The sequence below is a fragment of the Monomorium pharaonis genome, chromosome 1 (genome assembly GCF_013373865.1).
Source record: "Monomorium pharaonis isolate MP-MQ-018 chromosome 1, ASM1337386v2, whole genome shotgun sequence".
Classification (NCBI taxonomy): Eukaryota; Metazoa; Arthropoda; class Insecta; order Hymenoptera; family Formicidae; genus Monomorium; species Monomorium pharaonis.
In genome coordinates, this window is record NC_050467.1 from 19,945,243 (window position 1) to 19,965,457 (window position 20,215).

General features: G+C 36.4%; 2 protein-coding genes across 2 annotated transcripts in view; both read left to right on the forward strand.

The window, feature by feature from the left end:
* Window positions 1–14,149: 14,149 nt before the first annotated feature.
* LOC105839404 (protein DPCD) lies at window positions 14,150–16,248 on the forward strand. Its single transcript, XM_012685692.3, has 4 exons — window positions 14,150–14,532; window positions 15,058–15,260; window positions 15,383–15,616; window positions 15,697–16,248. Exons 1-4 carry the CDS (start codon window positions 14,400–14,402, stop codon window positions 15,796–15,798), a joined length of 672 nt encoding a protein of 223 aa, XP_012541146.1. The 5' UTR covers window positions 14,150–14,399; the 3' UTR covers window positions 15,799–16,248.
* A 443-nt stretch (window positions 16,249–16,691) lies between these two features.
* Window positions 16,692–20,215, forward strand: part of LOC105839406 (RNA/RNP complex-1-interacting phosphatase) — a 46,492-nt gene continuing 42,968 nt past the window's right edge. Inside the window, exons 1-2 of the mRNA XM_012685693.3 lie at window positions 16,692–16,839; window positions 17,756–17,831. Of these exons, the coding sequence (XP_012541147.1) occupies window positions 16,808–16,839; window positions 17,756–17,831 (108 nt within the window). The 5' untranslated portion in view covers window positions 16,692–16,807. The remainder of the gene's footprint in view (window positions 16,840–17,755; window positions 17,832–20,215) is intronic.

A 20,215-nucleotide genomic window follows, 5' to 3' on the forward strand; every position in this document is an offset into this window, starting at 1 on the left:
TTATTCTAACGACAGTTTTCGCTAGTTCTCACATAGCCGGACCATTTCCATGCGTTTTAATAACAATTCTGTCAATTAATTATTTTTTAACAATTTTCTATTCCGACTCCTGTCACTGCATTCAGCAGAGGTGTGAGATGCAAACAGAGTCGATCATTATTCTAACGACAGTTTTCGCTAGTTCTCACATAGCCCTGACCATTTCCATGCGTTCTAATAAATAATTTAGTTAATTAATTATTTTAAAAAATTTTTTTCTCCTGCCGTCGGCACCGCATTCGCAAGAGATGAAGTGCAAACAATTTCGATTTCTTGACAGTTCTCAATAGTTCTCGCATAGTTCCGATTTATTCCATGCGTTTTAATAACAATTCCGTCAATTAATTATTTTTTAACAATTTTCCATTCCGACTCCCGTCGGAATCTGTTTGCACCTCATACCTCTGCTGAATGCAGTGACAGGAGTCGGAATGGAAAATTGTTTAAAAATAATTAATTAACGGAATTGTTATTAAAACGCATGGAATAAATCGGAACTATGCAAGAACTATTGAGAACTGTCAAGAAATAATCGAAATTGTTTGCACTTCATCTCTCGCGAATGCGGTGCCGACGGCAGGAGAAAAAAATTTTTAAAATAATTAACGGAATTGTTATTAAAACGCATAAAATAGATCAAAACTGTGCGAGAACTAGTGAAAACTAAAAAATGTGATCGAAACAGCACTTTGCACGTCTCGCGAATACTGTGCCGACGGCAGGAGAAAAATATTTCGAAAAATAATTAATTAATAAAATTATTTATTACAACGCATGGAAATGATCGGGGCTATGTGAGAACTAGCGAAAATTATTGTAGAAATAATGATTGACTCTGTTTGCATCTCATACTTCTGCTGAATGCAGTAACAGGAGTCGGAATGGAAAATTATTAAAAAATAATTAATTGACGGAATTGTTATCAAAACGCATGAAATAGGTCGAAACTGTGCGAGAACTATTGAGAACTGTCAAAAAAAAAGTGATCAAAACTGTTTGCACTTTACGCGTCTCGCGAATACTGTGCCGACGGTAGGAGAAAAAAATTCAATCATTATTTTAACGACAGTTTTCGCTAGTTCTCACATAGCCGGACCATTTCCATGCGTTTTAATAACAATTCTGTCAATTAATTATTTTTTAACAATTTTCTATTCCGACTCCTGTCACTGCATTCAGCAGAGGTGTGAGATGCAAACAGAGTCGATCATTATTCTAACGACAGTTTTCGCTAGTTCTCACATAGCCCTGACCATTTCCATGCGTTCTAATAAATAATTTAGTTAATTAATTATTTAAAAAAATTTTTTTCTCCTGCCGTCGGCACCGCATTCGCAAGAGATGAAGTGCAAACAATTTCGATTTCTTGACAGTTCTCAATAGTTCTCGCATAGTTCCGATTTATTCCATGCGTTTTAATAACAATTCCGTCAATTAATTATTTTTTAACAATTTTCCATTCCGACTCCCGTCGGAATCTGTTTGCACCTCATACCTCTGCTGAATGCAGTGACAGGAGTCGGAATGGAAAATTGTTTAAAAATAATTAATTAACGGAATTGTTATTAAAACGCATAAAATATATCAAAATGTGCGAGAACTAGTGAAAACTAAAAAATGTGATCGAAACAGCACTTTGCACGTCTCGCGAATACTGTGCCGACGGCAGGAGAAAAATATTTCGAAAAATAATTAATTAATAAAATTATTTATTACAACGCATGGAAATGATCGGGGCTATGTGAGAACTAGCGAAAATTATTGTAGAAATAATGATTGACTCTGTTTGCATCTCATACTTCTGCTGAATGCAGTGACAGAAGTCGGAATGGAAAATTTTTAAAAAATAATTAATTGACGGAATTGTTATCAAAACGCATGAAATAGGTCGAAACTGTGCGAGAACTATTGAGAACTGTCAAAAAAAAAGTGATCGAAACTGTTTGCACTTTACGCGTCTCACGAATACTGTGCCGACGGTAAGAGAAAAAAATTCAATCATTATTCTAACGACAGTTTTCGCTAGTTCTCACATAGCCGGACCATTTCCATGCGTTTTAATAACAATTCTGTCAATTAATTATTTTTTAACAATTTTCTATTCCGACTCCTGTCACTGCATTCAGCAGAGGTGTGAGATGCAAACAGAGTCGATCATTATTCTAACGACAGTTTTCGCTAGTTCTCACATAGCCCTGACCATTTCCATGCGTTCTAATAAATAATTTAGTTAATTAATTATTTAAAAAAATTTTTTTCTCCTGCCGTCGGCACCGCATTCGCAAGAGATGAAGTGCAAACAATTTCGATTTCTTGACAGTTCTCAATAGTTCTCGCATAGTTCCGATTTATTCCATGCGTTTTAATAACAATTCCGTCAATTAATTATTTTTTAACAATTTTCCATTCCGACTCCCGTCGGAATCTGTTTGCACCTCATACCTCTGCTGAATGCAGTGACAGGAGTCGGAATGGAAAATTGTTTAAAAATAATTAATTAACGGAATTGTTATTAAAACGCATAAAATATATCAAAATGTGCGAGAACTAGTGAAAACTAAAAAATGTGATCGAAACAGCACTTTGCACGTCTCGCGAATACTGTGCCGACGGCAGGAGAAAAATATTTCGAAAAATAATTAATTAATAAAATTATTTATTACAACGCATGGAAATGATCGGGGCTATGTGAGAACTAGCGAAAATTATTGTAGAAATAATGATTGACTCTGTTTGCATCTCATACTTCTGCTGAATGCAGTGACAGAAGTCGGAATGGAAAATTTTTAAAAAATAATTAATTGACGGAATTGTTATCAAAACGCATGAAATAGGTCGAAACTGTGCGAGAACTATTGAGAACTGTCAAAAAAAAAGTGATCGAAACTGTTTGCACTTTACGCGTCTCACGAATACTGTGCCGACGGTAAGAGAAAAAAATTCAATCATTATTCTAACGACAGTTTTCGCTAGTTCTCACATAGCCGGACCATTTCCATGCGTTTTAATAACAATTCTGTCAATTAATTATTTTTTAACAATTTTCTATTCCGACTCCTGTCACTGCATTCAGCAGAGGTGTGAGATGCAAACAGAGTCGATCATTATTCTAACGACAGTTTTCGCTAGTTCTCACATAGCCCTGACCATTTCCATGCGTTCTAATAAATAATTTAGTTAATTAATTATTTAAAAAAATTTTTTTCTCCTGCCGTCGGCACCGCATTCGCAAGAGATGAAGTGCAAACAATTTCGATTTCTTGACAGTTCTCAATAGTTCTCGCATAGTTCCGATTTATTCCATGCGTTTTAATAACAATTCCGTCAATTAATTATTTTTTAACAATTTTCCATTCCGACTCCCGTCGGAATCTGTTTGCACCTCATACCTCTGCTGAATGCAGTGACAGGAGTCGGAATGGAAAATTGTTTAAAAATAATTAATTAACGGAATTGTTATTAAAACGCATAAAATATATCAAAATGTGCGAGAACTAGTGAAAACTAAAAAATGTGATCGAAACAGCACTTTGCACGTCTCGCGAATACTGTGCCGACGGCAGGAGAAAAATATTTCGAAAAATAATTAATTAATAAAATTATTTATTACAACGCATGGAAATGATCGGGGCTATGTGAGAACTAGCGAAAATTATTGTAGAAATAATGATTGACTCTGTTTGCATCTCATACTTCTGCTGAATGCAGTGACAGAAGTCGGAATGGAAAATTTTTAAAAAATAATTAATTGACGGAATTGTTATCAAAACGCATGAAATAGGTCGAAACTGTGCGAGAACTATTGAGAACTGTCAAAAAAAAAGTGATCGAAACTGTTTGCACTTTACGCGTCTCACGAATACTGTGCCGACGGTAAGAGAAAAAAATTCAATCATTATTCTAACGACAGTTTTCGCTAGTTCTCACATAGCCGGACCATTTCCATGCGTTTTAATAACAATTCTGTCAATTAATTATTTTTTAACAATTTTCTATTCCGACTCCTGTCACTGCATTCAGCAGAGGTGTGAGATGCAAACAGAGTCGATCATTATTCTAACGACAGTTTTCGCTAGTTCTCACATAGCCCTGACCATTTCCATGCGTTCTAATAAATAATTTAGTTAATTAATTATTTAAAAAAATTTTTTTCTCCTGCCGTCGGCACCGCATTCGCAAGAGATGAAGTGCAAACAATTTCGATTTCTTGACAGTTCTCAATAGTTCTCGCATAGTTCCGATTTATTCCATGCGTTTTAATAACAATTCCGTCAATTAATTATTTTTTAACAATTTTCCATTCCGACTCCCGTCGGAATCTGTTTGCACCTCATACCTCTGCTGAATGCAGTGACAGGAGTCGGAATGGAAAATTGTTTAAAAATAATTAATTAACGGAATTGTTATTAAAACGCATAAAATATATCAAAATGTGCGAGAACTAGTGAAAACTAAAAAATGTGATCGAAACAGCACTTTGCACGTCTCGCGAATACTGTGCCGACGGCAGGAGAAAAATATTTCGAAAAATAATTAATTAATAAAATTATTTATTACAACGCATGGAAATGATCGGGGCTATGTGAGAACTAGCGAAAATTATTGTAGAAATAATGATTGACTCTGTTTGCATCTCATACTTCTGCTGAATGCAGTGACAGAAGTCGGAATGGAAAATTTTTAAAAAATAATTAATTGACGGAATTGTTATCAAAACGCATGAAATAGGTCGAAACTGTGCGAGAACTATTGAGAACTGTCAAAAAAAAGTGATCGAAACTGTTTGCACTTTACGCGTCTCACGAATACTGTGCCGACGGTAAGAGAAAAAAATTCAATCATTATTCTAACGACAGTTTTCGCTAGTTCTCACATAGCCGGACCATTTCCATGCGTTTTAATAACAATTCTGTCAATTAATTATTTTTTAACAATTTTCTATTCCGACTCCTGTCACTGCATTCAGCAGAGGTGTGAGATGCAAACAGAGTCGATCATTATTCTAACGACAGTTTTCGCTAGTTCTCACATAGCCCTGACCATTTCCATGCGTTCTAATAAATAATTTAGTTAATTAATTATTTTAAAAAATTTTTTTCTCCTGCCGTCGGCACCGCATTCGCAAGAGATGAAGTGCAAACAATTTCGATTTCTTGACAGTTCTCAATAGTTCTCGCATAGTTCCGATTTATTCCATGCGTTTTAATAACAATTCCGTCAATTAATTATTTTTTAACAATTTTCCATTCCGACTCCCGTCGGAATCTGTTTGCACCTCATACCTCTGCTGAATGCAGTGACAGGAGTCGGAATGGAAAATTGTTTAAAAATAATTAATTAACGGAATTGTTATTAAAACGCATAAAATATATCAAAATGTGCGAGAACTAGTGAAAACTAAAAAATGTGATCGAAACAGCACTTTGCACGTCTCGCGAATACTGTGCCGACGGCAGGAGAAAAATATTTCGAAAAATAATTAATTAATAAAATTATTTATTACAACGCATGGAAATGATCGGGGCTATGTGAGAACTAGCGAAAATTATTGTAGAAATAATGATTGACTCTGTTTGCATCTCATACTTCTGCTGAATGCAGTGACAGAAGTCGGAATGGAAAATTTTTAAAAAATAATTAATTGACGGAATTGTTATTAAAACGCATGGAATAAATCGGAACTATGCGAGAACTATTGAGAACTGTCAAGAAATCGAAATTGTTTGCACTTCATCTCTCGCGAATGCGGTGCCGACGGCAGGAGAAAAAAATTTTTAAAAATAATTAACGGAATTGTTATTAAAACGCATAAAATAGATCAAAACTGTGCGAGAACTAGTGAAAACTAAAAAATGTGATCGAAACAGCACTTTGCACGTCTCGCGAATACTGTGCCGACGGCAGGAGAAAAATATTTCGAAAAATAATTAATTAATAAAATTATTTATTACAACGCATGGAAATGATCGGGGCTATGTGAGAACTAGCGAAAATTATTGTAGAAATAATGATTGACTCTGTTTGCATCTCATACTTCTGCTGAATGCAGTAACAGGAGTCGGAATGGAAAATTATTAAAAAATAATTAATTGACGGAATTGTTATCAAAACGCATGAAATAGGTCGAAACTGTGCGAGAACTATTGAGAACTGTCAAAAAAAAAGTGATCAAAACTGTTTGCACTTTACGCGTCTCGCGAATACTGTGCCGACGGTAGGAGAAAAAAATTCAATCATTATTTTAACGACAGTTTTCGCTAGTTCTCACATAGCCGGACCATTTCCATGCGTTTTAATAACAATTCTGTCAATTAATTATTTTTTAACAATTTTCTATTCCGACTCCTGTCACTGCATTCAGCAGAGGTGTGAGATGCAAACAGAGTCGATCATTATTCTAACGACAGTTTTCGCTAGTTCTCACATAGCCCTGACCATTTCCATGCGTTCTAATAAATAATTTAGTTAATTAATTATTTAAAAAATTTTTTTCTCCTGCCGTCGGCACCGCATTCGCAAGAGATGAAGTGCAAACAATTTCGATTTCTTGACAGTTCTCAATAGTTCTCGCATAGTTCCGATTTATTCCATGCGTTTTAATAACAATTCCGTCAATTAATTATTTTTTAACAATTTTCCATTCCGACTCCCGTCGGAATCTGTTTGCACCTCATACCTCTGCTGAATGCAGTGACAGGAGTCGGAATGGAAAATTGTTTAAAAATAATTAATTAACGGAATTGTTATTAAAACGCATAAAATATATCAAAATGTGCGAGAACTAGTGAAAACTAAAAAATGTGATCGAAACAGCACTTTGCACGTCTCGCGAATACTGTGCCGACGGCAGGAGAAAAATATTTCGAAAAATAATTAATTAATAAAATTATTTATTACAACGCATGGAAATGATCGGGGCTATGTGAGAACTAGCGAAAATTATTGTAGAAATAATGATTGACTCTGTTTGCATCTCATACTTCTGCTGAATGCAGTGACAGAAGTCGGAATGGAAAATTTTTAAAAAATAATTAATTGACGGAATTGTTATCAAAACGCATGAAATAGGTCGAAACTGTGCGAGAACTATTGAGAACTGTCAAAAAAAAAGTGATCGAAACTGTTTGCACTTTACGCGTCTCACGAATACTGTGCCGACGGTAAGAGAAAAAAATTCAATCATTATTCTAACGACAGTTTTCGCTAGTTCTCACATAGCCGGACCATTTCCATGCGTTTTAATAACAATTCTGTCAATTAATTATTTTTTAACAATTTTCTATTCCGACTCCTGTCACTGCATTCAGCAGAGGTGTGAGATGCAAACAGAGTCGATCATTATTCTAACGACAGTTTTCGCTAGTTCTCACATAGCCCTGACCATTTCCATGCGTTCTAATAAATAATTTAGTTAATTAATTATTTAAAAAAATTTTTTTCTCCTGCCGTCGGCACCGCATTCGCAAGAGATGAAGTGCAAACAATTTCGATTTCTTGACAGTTCTCAATAGTTCTCGCATAGTTCCGATTTATTCCATGCGTTTTAATAACAATTCCGTCAATTAATTATTTTTTAACAATTTTCCATTCCGACTCCCGTCGGAATCTGTTTGCACCTCATACCTCTGCTGAATGCAGTGACAGGAGTCGGAATGGAAAATTGTTTAAAAATAATTAATTAACGGAATTGTTATTAAAACGCATAAAATATATCAAAATGTGCGAGAACTAGTGAAAACTAAAAAATGTGATCGAAACAGCACTTTGCACGTCTCGCGAATACTGTGCCGACGGCAGGAGAAAAATATTTCGAAAAATAATTAATTAATAAAATTATTTATTACAACGCATGGAAATGATCGGGGCTATGTGAGAACTAGCGAAAATTATTGTAGAAATAATGATTGACTCTGTTTGCATCTCATACTTCTGCTGAATGCAGTGACAGAAGTCGGAATGGAAAATTTTTAAAAAATAATTAATTGACGGAATTGTTATCAAAACGCATGAAATAGGTCGAAACTGTGCGAGAACTATTGAGAACTGTCAAAAAAAAAGTGATCGAAACTGTTTGCACTTTACGCGTCTCACGAATACTGTGCCGACGGTAAGAGAAAAAAATTCAATCATTATTCTAACGACAGTTTTCGCTAGTTCTCACATAGCCGGACCATTTCCATGCGTTTTAATAACAATTCTGTCAATTAATTATTTTTTAACAATTTTCTATTCCGACTCCTGTCACTGCATTCAGCAGAGGTGTGAGATGCAAACAGAGTCGATCATTATTCTAACGACAGTTTTCGCTAGTTCTCACATAGCCCTGACCATTTCCATGCGTTCTAATAAATAATTTAGTTAATTAATTATTTAAAAAAATTTTTTTCTCCTGCCGTCGGCACCGCATTCGCAAGAGATGAAGTGCAAACAATTTCGATTTCTTGACAGTTCTCAATAGTTCTCGCATAGTTCCGATTTATTCCATGCGTTTTAATAACAATTCCGTCAATTAATTATTTTTTAACAATTTTCCATTCCGACTCCCGTCGGAATCTGTTTGCACCTCATACCTCTGCTGAATGCAGTGACAGGAGTCGGAATGGAAAATTGTTTAAAAATAATTAATTAACGGAATTGTTATTAAAACGCATAAAATATATCAAAATGTGCGAGAACTAGTGAAAACTAAAAAATGTGATCGAAACAGCACTTTGCACGTCTCGCGAATACTGTGCCGACGGCAGGAGAAAAATATTTCGAAAAATAATTAATTAATAAAATTATTTATTACAACGCATGGAAATGATCGGGGCTATGTGAGAACTAGCGAAAATTATTGTAGAAATAATGATTGACTCTGTTTGCATCTCATACTTCTGCTGAATGCAGTGACAGAAGTCGGAATGGAAAATTTTTAAAAAATAATTAATTGACGGAATTGTTATCAAAACGCATGAAATAGGTCGAAACTGTGCGAGAACTATTGAGAACTGTCAAAAAAAAAGTGATCGAAACTGTTTGCACTTTACGCGTCTCACGAATACTGTGCCGACGGTAAGAGAAAAAAATTCAATCATTATTCTAACGACAGTTTTCGCTAGTTCTCACATAGCCGGACCATTTCCATGCGTTTTAATAACAATTCTGTCAATTAATTATTTTTTAACAATTTTCTATTCCGACTCCTGTCACTGCATTCAGCAGAGGTGTGAGATGCAAACAGAGTCGATCATTATTCTAACGACAGTTTTCGCTAGTTCTCACATAGCCCTGACCATTTCCATGCGTTCTAATAAATAATTTAGTTAATTAATTATTTAAAAAATTTTTTTCTCCTGCCGTCGGCACCGCATTCGCAAGAGATGAAGTGCAAACAATTTCGATTTCTTGACAGTTCTCAATAGTTCTCGCATAGTTCCGATTTATTCCATGCGTTTTAATAACAATTCCGTCAATTAATTATTTTTTAACAATTTTCCATTCCGACTCCCGTCGGAATCTGTTTGCACCTCATACCTCTGCTGAATGCAGTGACAGGAGTCGGAATGGAAAATTGTTTAAAAATAATTAATTAACGGAATTGTTATTAAAACGCATAAAATATATCAAAATGTGCGAGAACTAGTGAAAACTAAAAAATGTGATCGAAACAGCACTTTGCACGTCTCGCGAATACTGTGCCGACGGCAGGAGAAAAATATTTCGAAAAATAATTAATTAATAAAATTATTTATTACAACGCATGGAAATGATCGGGGCTATGTGAGAACTAGCGAAAATTATTGTAGAAATAATGATTGACTCTGTTTGCATCTCATACTTCTGCTGAATGCAGTGACAGAAGTCGGAATGGAAAATTTTTAAAAAATAATTAATTGACGGAATTGTTATCAAAACGCATGAAATAGGTCGAAACTGTGCGAGAACTATTGAGAACTGTCAAAAAAAAAGTGATCGAAACTGTTTGCACTTTACGCGTCTCACGAATACTGTGCCGACGGTAAGAGAAAAAAATTCAATCATTATTCTAACGACAGTTTTCGCTAGTTCTCACATAGCCGGACCATTTCCATGCGTTTTAATAACAATTCTGTCAATTAATTATTTTTTAACAATTTTCTATTCCGACTCCTGTCACTGCATTCAGCAGAGGTGTGAGATGCAAACAGAGTCGATCATTATTCTAACGACAGTTTTCGCTAGTTCTCACATAGCCCTGACCATTTCCATGCGTTCTAATAAATAATTTAGTTAATTAATTATTTTAAAAAATTTTTTTCTCCTGCCGTCGGCACCGCATTCGCAAGAGATGAAGTGCAAACAATTTCGATTTCTTGACAGTTCTCAATAGTTCTCGCATAGTTCCGATTTATTCCATGCGTTTTAATAACAATTCCGTCAATTAATTATTTTTTAACAATTTTCCATTCCGACTCCCGTCGGAATCTGTTTGCACCTCATACCTCTGCTGAATGCAGTGACAGGAGTCGGAATGGAAAATTGTTTAAAAATAATTAATTAACGGAATTGTTATTAAAACGCATAAAATATATCAAAATGTGCGAGAACTAGTGAAAACTAAAAAATGTGATCGAAACAGCACTTTGCACGTCTCGCGAATACTGTGCCGACGGCAGGAAAAAAATATTTCGAAAAATAATTAATTAATAAAATTATTTATTACAACGCATGGAAATGATCGGGGCTATGTGAGAACTAGCGAAAATTATTGTAGAAATAATGATTGACTCTGTTTGCATCTCATACTTCTGCTGAATGCAGTGACAGAAGTCGGAATGGAAAATTATTAAAAAATAATTAATTGACGGAATTGTTATCAAAACGCATGAAATAGGTCGAAACTGTGCGAGAACTATTGAGAACTGTCAAAAAAAAAGTGATCGAAACTGTTTGCACTTTACGCGTCTCACGAATACTGTGCCGACGGTAGGAGAAAAAAATTCAATCATTATTCTAACGACAGTTTTCGCTAGTTCTCACATAGCCGGACCATTTCCATGCGTTTTAATAACAATTCTGTCAATTAATTATTTTTTAACAATTTTCCATTCCGACTCCTGTCACTGCATTCAGCAGAGGTATAAGATGCAAACAGAGTCGATCATTATTCTAACGACAGTTTTCGCTAGTTCTCACATAGCCCCGACCATTTCCATGCGTTCTAATAAATAATTGTGTTAATTAATTATTTTTCAAAATTTTTTTCTCCTGCCATCGGCACCGCATTTGCGAGACGCGCAAAGTGCAAACAATTTCGATTATTTTTTGACAGTTCTCAATAGTTCTCGCATAGTTCCGATTTATTCCATGCGTTTTAATAACAATTCCGTCAATTAATTATTTTTTAACAATTTTCCATTCCGACTCCCGTCGGAATCTGTTTGCACCTCATACCTCTGCTGAATGCAGTGACAGGAGTCGGAATGGAAAATTGTTTAAAAATAATTAATTAACGGAATTGTTATTAAAACGCATAAAATAGGTCAAAACTGTGCGAGAACTATTGAAAACTGTCAAAAAAAAGTGATCGAAACTGTTTGCACTTTGCGCGTCTCGCGAATACTGTGCCGACGGCAGGAGAAAAAAATTTTGAAAAATAATTAAATAACAAAATTATTTATTAGAACGTATGGAAATGGTCGGGGCTATGTGAGAACTATCGAAAACTGTCGTAAGAATAATGATGGAAATTGTTACTTCACGCTTCTCGCGAATGCGGTGCCGACGGTCGGAATAAAATATGTTGAAAAATAATTAATTAATGAAACTGTTAGTAAAAAGTGTACCCCGGGGCCATGCGTTGGAGTATAATGTACTAGATAACTAGATAATAGCGCGCTATGGACGGGCAGACAAAAGTATTACTGAAATAATGTACTTACTGCTCTCGTTCGCAGCGGTCCACAGCGATCGTCCTGAAGCAGAGAGGAAGGCAACGGCGAAGATAATCCTGAAGCAGCGAGGAAGGCAACGACGATGCACTTCACACACCACACCACACCACACCACACCACACCACACCACACCACACCACACCACACACACACACACACACACACGAGGCGATCGCGATATTCTTTTTCGATAGACGAGCAGCGTACATGTTCACTCCCGAAGCTTCGCGACTCAACTGACCCACCGACCCCCTCTCGTCAGGCAACTGAGCTCAGTCCGCGCGGACTGCCCGGAACCGTCGAAGCGTTTGAAAGAGGGAAGGAGAGAATAGTAGGCGGAGCTAGTAGCTGATTGGCTACCGTGAGTCGCCGGACTCGGGATGTCGCGGAAAAGGGGAGATAATCGCTTCTTGGAAATCGTCGATTTCCGAGAAGTTTCCGCTTCGATGCTTCGGGTAACCGTTTCTCGGAAATCGTCGAGGGGACTGGCGCCTGAGTGGCGCCTCGCTTTTTTTTGACGACAGAAAAAACTTCAAGGACAAGCATCCCGGAGTCTCAACGATTTCCGAGAAGCGATTATCCGAAGCATCGAAGCGGAAGCCTCGTTTTTTTTCGATGACGGAAAAAACTTTGGACAAGCGTTTGCACTTAAAATCAAATAGGTCGAACGCGATTTTCGAGGAATTCTATTCAATCACTATTTTCGTTCACATGAAAAAAGATTTACTTACAATTAAAACTTAAAACAGTGGTATGCTGTGTGACTTCACGAAACGAAACCCGAAAGTAGCGCCAAGAATCGAGGCACACTAAACAGAAGTAAATCAATTCGCTCCTAGAGTTTTGTATCTCTGTCTGTATGATTGCGCGACAATTAGTAAAGTTTTATTATTGGCACGATCGACATTCTACCGAACGGATTGCGTACCCTCCTCGAGCGAATACGCGCACATGAAAACTTTGCCCGGAACGAAAATCAACATGGCATGAAAATGGCACTCCCGCGCCGGTCGGACATTTTGTCGATTCCGTGCGTGTCTCGCGTGTTCAGAATTCATTGTGCGCAGGTACGGTGTTGTGTTGAGAATGCCGTCGCGCTAACAGACGACCCGCGAGCCATGTGAAATCGTACGTAACAGAGGTCGTATTCATGTGTAAAGCGCGGCATCGTGCGTTTGCCTTCGGTTTCGAGTGAAGTGTTTGCTCGGAGGGCATACATTCGGTAGAATATCGCTAGTGTCAATTAAGTAAAGTGCTACTGGTGCTACTAGTCGTCGTGCGAGCATACGAAATTCTCAAAACGAATTTGTCTCCGTTTGTTGTATCTCGGCGCGTAATTTTTATTCAAACGGTTTTCCTCGGCCTGCGTTTTCACGAAGTTACGTACACAGTTACGTGACGTCCCGCCACTTTCGTGTTGATTTTCGTTCCGGGCAAAATTTTAGTGTACGCGTATTCGCTCGAGGAGGATACGCAGTCCGTTCGGTAGAATGTCGATCGTGCCAGTAATGAAACTTTACTAGTCGTCGCGCAATCATACAGAGATACAAAACTCTGGAACTTACTTTTAACGTATTTTTCCAAATGTAACGATCGCGCCAAGTGAAATTCTCGCGCGCGGTTTACGTTTTACTCGTATGTGATATATTATCCGTAATATCGGGAGTGCCGAATAAAGTATTGGGCGATCGTTATTAATGTGCGATTCGAGAATAGCAGGATGATGTCAGAAGAAAGTGGCATCCATGATAGATTCGAGCGACTCGGTACTCCGGAAAAGGAATGTAGCAGTAGCAGCAGCAGGAGCAGCGACAGCAATCGGTGAGTGAATTTTTATCATGTATATGTGGAACAAAATGATATGTGATAAACGTGATGCGAGATAAAATATTGGTTCTGTTTCTTGCTATATCTGTACAGTGTCAGTATTGCACATTTGCATAACAAACAGATTTAAAATATGAATGCATATAATTGTAAAATTTACGGGTATAACATGAAACAGAACCAAATAAACGTGAACATAGCATAGAAGAGACCCAAAAAGTCATGCACATTACCTACGGGATTCATAGATATTTGACTACGTAGTTCAAGGTGCACATTTTGTGCACATAGAGGCGCTGATGGATGAAAACACCTTAAAACGACGCGATGACCGCCTCTCAGGTTCCTGAGGTTCCTCTCTGCATAAATATTGATTACGTTTGCGTAGTTCAATATCTATTTAGAAATGCTATAGGAACTTTCGAGACTATTTCTCCATTACTTCGACCAGCTCCAACCTCCATTACTCATAAAAGACCTGATTCGAATGCCGATATGTAAAGAGCATTTCTAGTAATACGTTTGTTATACGAATGTACGAATGTATTTCTCATCCTCCACTTCAATACAAAAAGTCCACCTTTCATTATTGTCCATTTGTCAATATTTTTTCGGTATATGCGATGCGTCGGACGTGTTTGGAGGTTGCTAGGAAACTTCAGTTCGTTTATTTATTTAGTGTGCAAGATGACGCCTGACTCGTGGTTAAGGATTATTCAAAATGCCAGGAAAACTGCTATTATTGAGGATGGTAAATATTAATAAATAACTTTATGATTATTGATTGCTTGTCAATTGAGCCATGTAGACTGTCAAGTGCGTTATGACACACCAATAAATTTCTAACCTAAACATTTTTTATCAATAGGCTGGTGATTTAATATAATCTTGAATAAGATAATGTAGCATTGTATTAAAATATCATTAAACTACATTTTAAACTCATTATTAATTATATAATAGATATTTTTTTTAATTGATATCCTGTTTAAATGAATAAATATGTCTGTATTGATTTACATATGTATCTTTTGTAACGTTTTAAATTAGACAAGTTCTTTAAGGGCTTAAGTGCTTTGATCAAACTCCAGTTAGCTTAATCGTTAATTTTATTATAACTGATAGAATTGGCCAATAGCTATGTATAGATTGCAATGGGATTAATCGATAATTCAGTTAATCAAAGTTTGATTAAAAGGATTGTAATTAAATTTTACATATTGTTTAATACTTTAATTAACTCAAGTTTTTTTATTGTTTTTGATATATTTTGCAGGAAAGAGAAAAGTTCATTTTTTATTGGAAGATGGAAAGGAAATGGTAGAAGAATATAACACTAATACAAATGTAGTAGTACGACGAGCATGGAAAAAGAAAAATGGTTTTGGTACAAATATTGGATGGACAGTAGAGGTTGGAGATCCTGAACTTAAACAAAATAATATAGAAATATACGGAATAGAAGAAAGTTCAAGTGCGGTATGTTATTTTTTTTATCTAATACATATATAATTCTAATATATAATTATTCTGAAACTTTAAGTAATATTTTTAATCTATACCTATATATAACATATTTTCTAAGTTTATCTTCTTTGCAGCCATTTATTACTAGAAGAATTACGAAAACATCTTTGGAATGGCGAATCAGGAATTTGCCATATCCTGAAAGCGTGTATTCTGTCACCGCAGAACCTGATGCCACTATGACTGTACGCACAAGCAACAAGAAGTATTTCAAAAAGATAAAGATTCCAGATCTCGAGAGAATTGGATTAAAGCCAGAACAGCAAAGAATATCATTTTACCATCAGTATAATACTTTAATTATAACGGTATAGAAAATTCTTTGTACCTATTTTCCTGTATCATTTATTCTACTCTTGTTACTATTTATTTTATCTCTTTATTTTAGTACAAAAAGCCTCCTCAACTTCTCGACGTAGAGAAGAAAGTATTAGCCATCGTTTTGCAATTGAAGACAGATTCTAAGGATGTACAGTGCCCAACCAGTTAATAAAATGTAACTTTTAATTATTTAATTTTTTATTGAAAGATCATTTCAATATATAATTTGTAGGTGTAATCATTTTATCACTTAAAACTTGTATCAAGATTTTCGCGATTAAAACTTTTCAGCCTTCCAACTATTCTGATAAAAATAAGTCAAACTATACAATTTTTTAATATAGCTTTCTTTCAATAACAGTCGATTCTATATATGAACTTTTGTGGTTATATATATATTATCAGAACTCGTGCCATTTTCTTATTGATTTATATTTATAATATTAGTATTCCAATTAAAATTTACTAAATAAACAAGCATGAGAGCACAAATTCTCATTTCTCATAAAGGTTAGGAAATGTTCATAAGTACAAATGTTCGTTTACATCAAACAAGTTAATTTTTCATTATGTAATTGTACATCTACATAAAAATATGTCAAATATTAAATATCTCTTATGTCCATTTCTATCAATGATAAATTAACCAAAATTTAAATTGATGAAATTAATGCAATTAATTTTAATTATTTGTAAATAAATAATATTAATTTCATAAATCTTAAACATTAGTTAAATTTTTTTCAATCTTAAATATAATTATTGTTTGATAAAATTTAATTTCGGTTTATGTTTCTTTCTGGTTTTAAGAAACATCCATTTTTATCAATGATAGATTGTATTAGATTAAGTTTAATCTCTCATTTCAATTTATTCTTTATCTTTTTTCTAGTTCTAGAAAGAAGAAAATTAGAATAAATTATACATAAAGATTATTATATAAAATGTATCGATTTCTCGCAATTTGTCGGTCACCCGCGCGAACCCCTTCCCCCCCCCCCCCCATCGGCGTCGCGCATCGAGAGATCGATCTATTTTTCTGCGTCGTCGATTCCGCGCGAGTGCGTCTGCTTCTGCTGGCAGCCTGGCAGGCTGGTAGCCTGCGTGCGTGTATTGTGCGACGGCGGTATTGCGTTTCAGTGTTATGTCGCCCCTTTTGCGCGAGAATCTCTGAGTAAATGATAAATATGACGAATTCGGTACCGGACAGGTAAGCGGTTTTCCGTTCGCTGCGCAGGGAGAGCCACCGAGTCTCCCGAAAGAGTTGGAGATTGCTCGGGCAACGCGGTCGCAAGTAGGCTCGTGTCGCGGTGAGGTTATGTTGTGCCGATTCCTCGGTAACGCCTCGATCGGACAATAGCGCGATTATAACGTGTTTGTCGATTCGTGGGGTGAAGTGCGGCTTTCGTTTGGTTCGGTTACATCGTCACGCGGGGCCAAGAGTACGATGCTCCACTGGTTCCGGGAAGGCAATCCGACGCTATTCTCAGAGATAGCTGACTTATCGACGGAGCACACCAGCGAACCGCACATCATTTCCCGCCTTTTCTCCCGAGATGGTGCTATTTGCCTGATGCTCACCGAAGTTTGAAATACGAGCCAGTTAGATTCGCGCGTTTCTCAATCTTCGGTCGAGTCTTGCGAACTTTCGATACGTTATGTAATAATTATCGCGTCGGGCGTGTAGTTTTCCGAGCGAGGTGCTCTCGTGAAGCAGCCGATATCGATTAGGGTCAACGGGCTGGAGAATGATGCGTTCCCGTGAGATAGAAGTACGTAATATTTGACGAAGTCGTACGCGTCGGTTGAGATTTGTTGGTTGAAACCCAGAGATGGACAGAGGGGGGAGGAGGGCGAGAGAAAGACGAAAGCGAAATTATGTCCAAGTATCTCGATACTTTGAATGCGTTATTTCTTTTTTATGTATTTTAGACACGTTCAGAAATACGAGTCGGGGGTTATCCGATGAATGCCAAGTTTCATAAATCCATTCAATTCATTGTTCAGATTCAGCCTATTTCTCGTCCCCTCCCCCCCAGTCTCCTCCTTTCTGTTACTAAAGCGCCACGATCGAAACGCTGTTTATCACTAGTGCTATAATTATAGTCGTTTCTGTGGTGTTTCAGATGGTTGGAGTACAAAGCATTCGGCGATGTGATCAAGGGCACCAAGATTCTTGCATTCAAAGTCCCACTGAAAGACGTGAGTAATACTTTTCAATTCGTAATATGACTTTCACAAAGTATGAGATTATTTAAAACAAAATCAGAAAAAAATACAGTTACTAATTTTGATTTGTATTTTTAACAAATTATAGTACAAAGTATAAAATATAAAATAGCAAAGTACAAATAAGAAAGAAAGACAAGAAATTTCTCTCATTAAGATAAAGCTGAAATTTATTGAAATTAATAATTGATTAGAATTATAAATTGATTAGAATAGACAAACGTTGTTTAACAATCTATTTTTGTATGTAAAAAAATTTTATTGAGTATTTAATGCACTGAGGAATGATACTAATAATACACAGAAAAAAAAGTAATATAGTTAATAACATATGTAATTGCAGGCTGCCAACTACATAAAATAGTCAATACAATAATATTTATTGTTAATGCAAGTACAATGTTGATACTGCAATAGCATATATTATTGTATTGAGTATATTTGTAGTTGGCAGCCCGCAACTACATATCTTATTGAATATATTACTTTTTTTTTCAGAGTACTAATAATACTTTTATTTCCAAATTAAATTGTTACATCAAAATTACATGTAAAGGTAATATTACAAAACTTTAATAATTTAAAACGTTTAAACTGTACAATTTTATATGTGAAGTTATATTGTTATAGCGAATTTTCGAAATAGCATGCGTTTCTTACATTTTCAGAATATTGATTTCTACATATTGTAAATATAAAAACAAATTGTACCCTTAATTTGATAAATTTATACATGCACGGTCTACATTTGTGCTTGACGTTCAAAGATGACGAGAAAAGCGTTTCGATTTTTTAGGAGCAAAGCGCTCTCAAACGGAACGCGTCTGCCCCCCCCCCCTCTCGTTATTCCCCCGGTCTGTCTCCCGCGTTCCTCGAGAGACTGCCCCCTCTTGTACTTCCCCTCGCACTAAATCAAAGATTCTCTTCGCGGGAGTCGTGGCGGCCGCACGGCCGCAGATAAGATCGCGTCGGATTCTCGAAATGGACGACGCGGCAGGTACACGCGTCGTCGCTACGCCACGTGCGCGCGTGTGTATGGGTACGCAGGCACGCACTCACGCACGTAGGTACGCATGCACGGCTTGTGGGATCGCGGCACGGGTCCCCGTTAAATCGATGCGACATCGGGGAACCGGTGGAAACGGGAGAGAGAAAGAGAGAGTCGCGCACATAGTCTCCAAGGGGTGTAACGGGAGGGTGGGAAAGCAACGTCGTGAGATCTCGATCGGCCAAATTGTCGTATTGTTGTGCACGATGACCCACTCCGTAGGTACACAAACCGGCTTGATGTATACGCGCTCCTTCTACCGCACGATGCACGCGCGATATCCGCCGTCGATGATTCTCTCCTCCGAGTCCAAAAATTCCCCGACTAGATAAAACATACGTTCGAGTGCCGGCCGTTGCAGCGCAAGCTGATTGACGTATAGCTGGTGCACGATCCGTCGCTTTTCATTGAAATCTTTGGAATTTTCCGGGAATAAAATTCCTGTAAAATGGACAGATGTTATTCAAAATGTAATGATAATAGAATTCTCGATTTAGCTGTTATAAGTCATGATATTATAATTGTTGATTTAATTTAGCGCTAATTTTAATATTTGTTCCTCCAATGGGCTTAACTTTTTTTATCTCTTGGAGATAAAATATTTATTGTTAAAAAATAAAATAAGAACGAAAACACAATTAAATTGATGAATTATCAGATCAAATATGTAATTATTGCGCAATAATTATGTATTTGGTCCGATAATCCGTCGATACGATTTATCTGATTTGCGAGTGTGTGCTGAGAAAGAAAGTTGAAATATTAGTAAGCAAGTGTTGTTACTTGACATTTTTTCTGATATTTATTGTTAATTTAAATAAAGGTTTATTTCATAAATAAATTTATCACCCCACAAATAAAATTTTAAGTCTCTTTCTCAGTGTACATATATAAAACACAGAAAACATCGACAAACGTCCACATAGCGAAAATTTTGATAAAACGCAACAAGTTCTTTTTTATATTAGAAATAAAACAAATCCTCGCGTATGAATTTCATGGCTGTTAACTAATCCTATCCGCTCGACGGAAAAAAATGCTTTGCAGTATTTTTACTACCAAAATAATAAGTCTGAAATCACACTGTCGCTTCCTGGTTATCGGGGCTAAGGGCCGTGCATACGCCATGTTGCATATGCTGATTATGGGCGGTGCGGCGCGTAGTCTTCTAATTGACGGCACAACGGTGCCCAGGTTTCACAGGACATAAAACACTTTTATATACCCTCGGCTCCGCGTCGAGATCTCATTAAAACACGTAACGATAGTCCGCCTAATTGACCGCGCCGTACCTGGGCCAACGACGGCG

Bases quoted from the DNA above. Each gene is read 5' to 3' on its own strand.
- LOC105839404 (XM_012685692.3), top strand. From the start codon at position 14,400: ATGCGATGCGTCGGACGTGTTTGGAGGTTGCTAGGAAACTTCAGTTCG. The intron at 14,533-15,057 runs GTAAATATTAAT...TATATTTTGCAG, and splicing joins AACTGCTATTATTGAGGATG to GAAAGAGAAAAGTTCATTTT. The intron at 15,261-15,382 runs GTATGTTATTTT...TCTTCTTTGCAG, and splicing joins TAGAAGAAAGTTCAAGTGCG to CCATTTATTACTAGAAGAAT.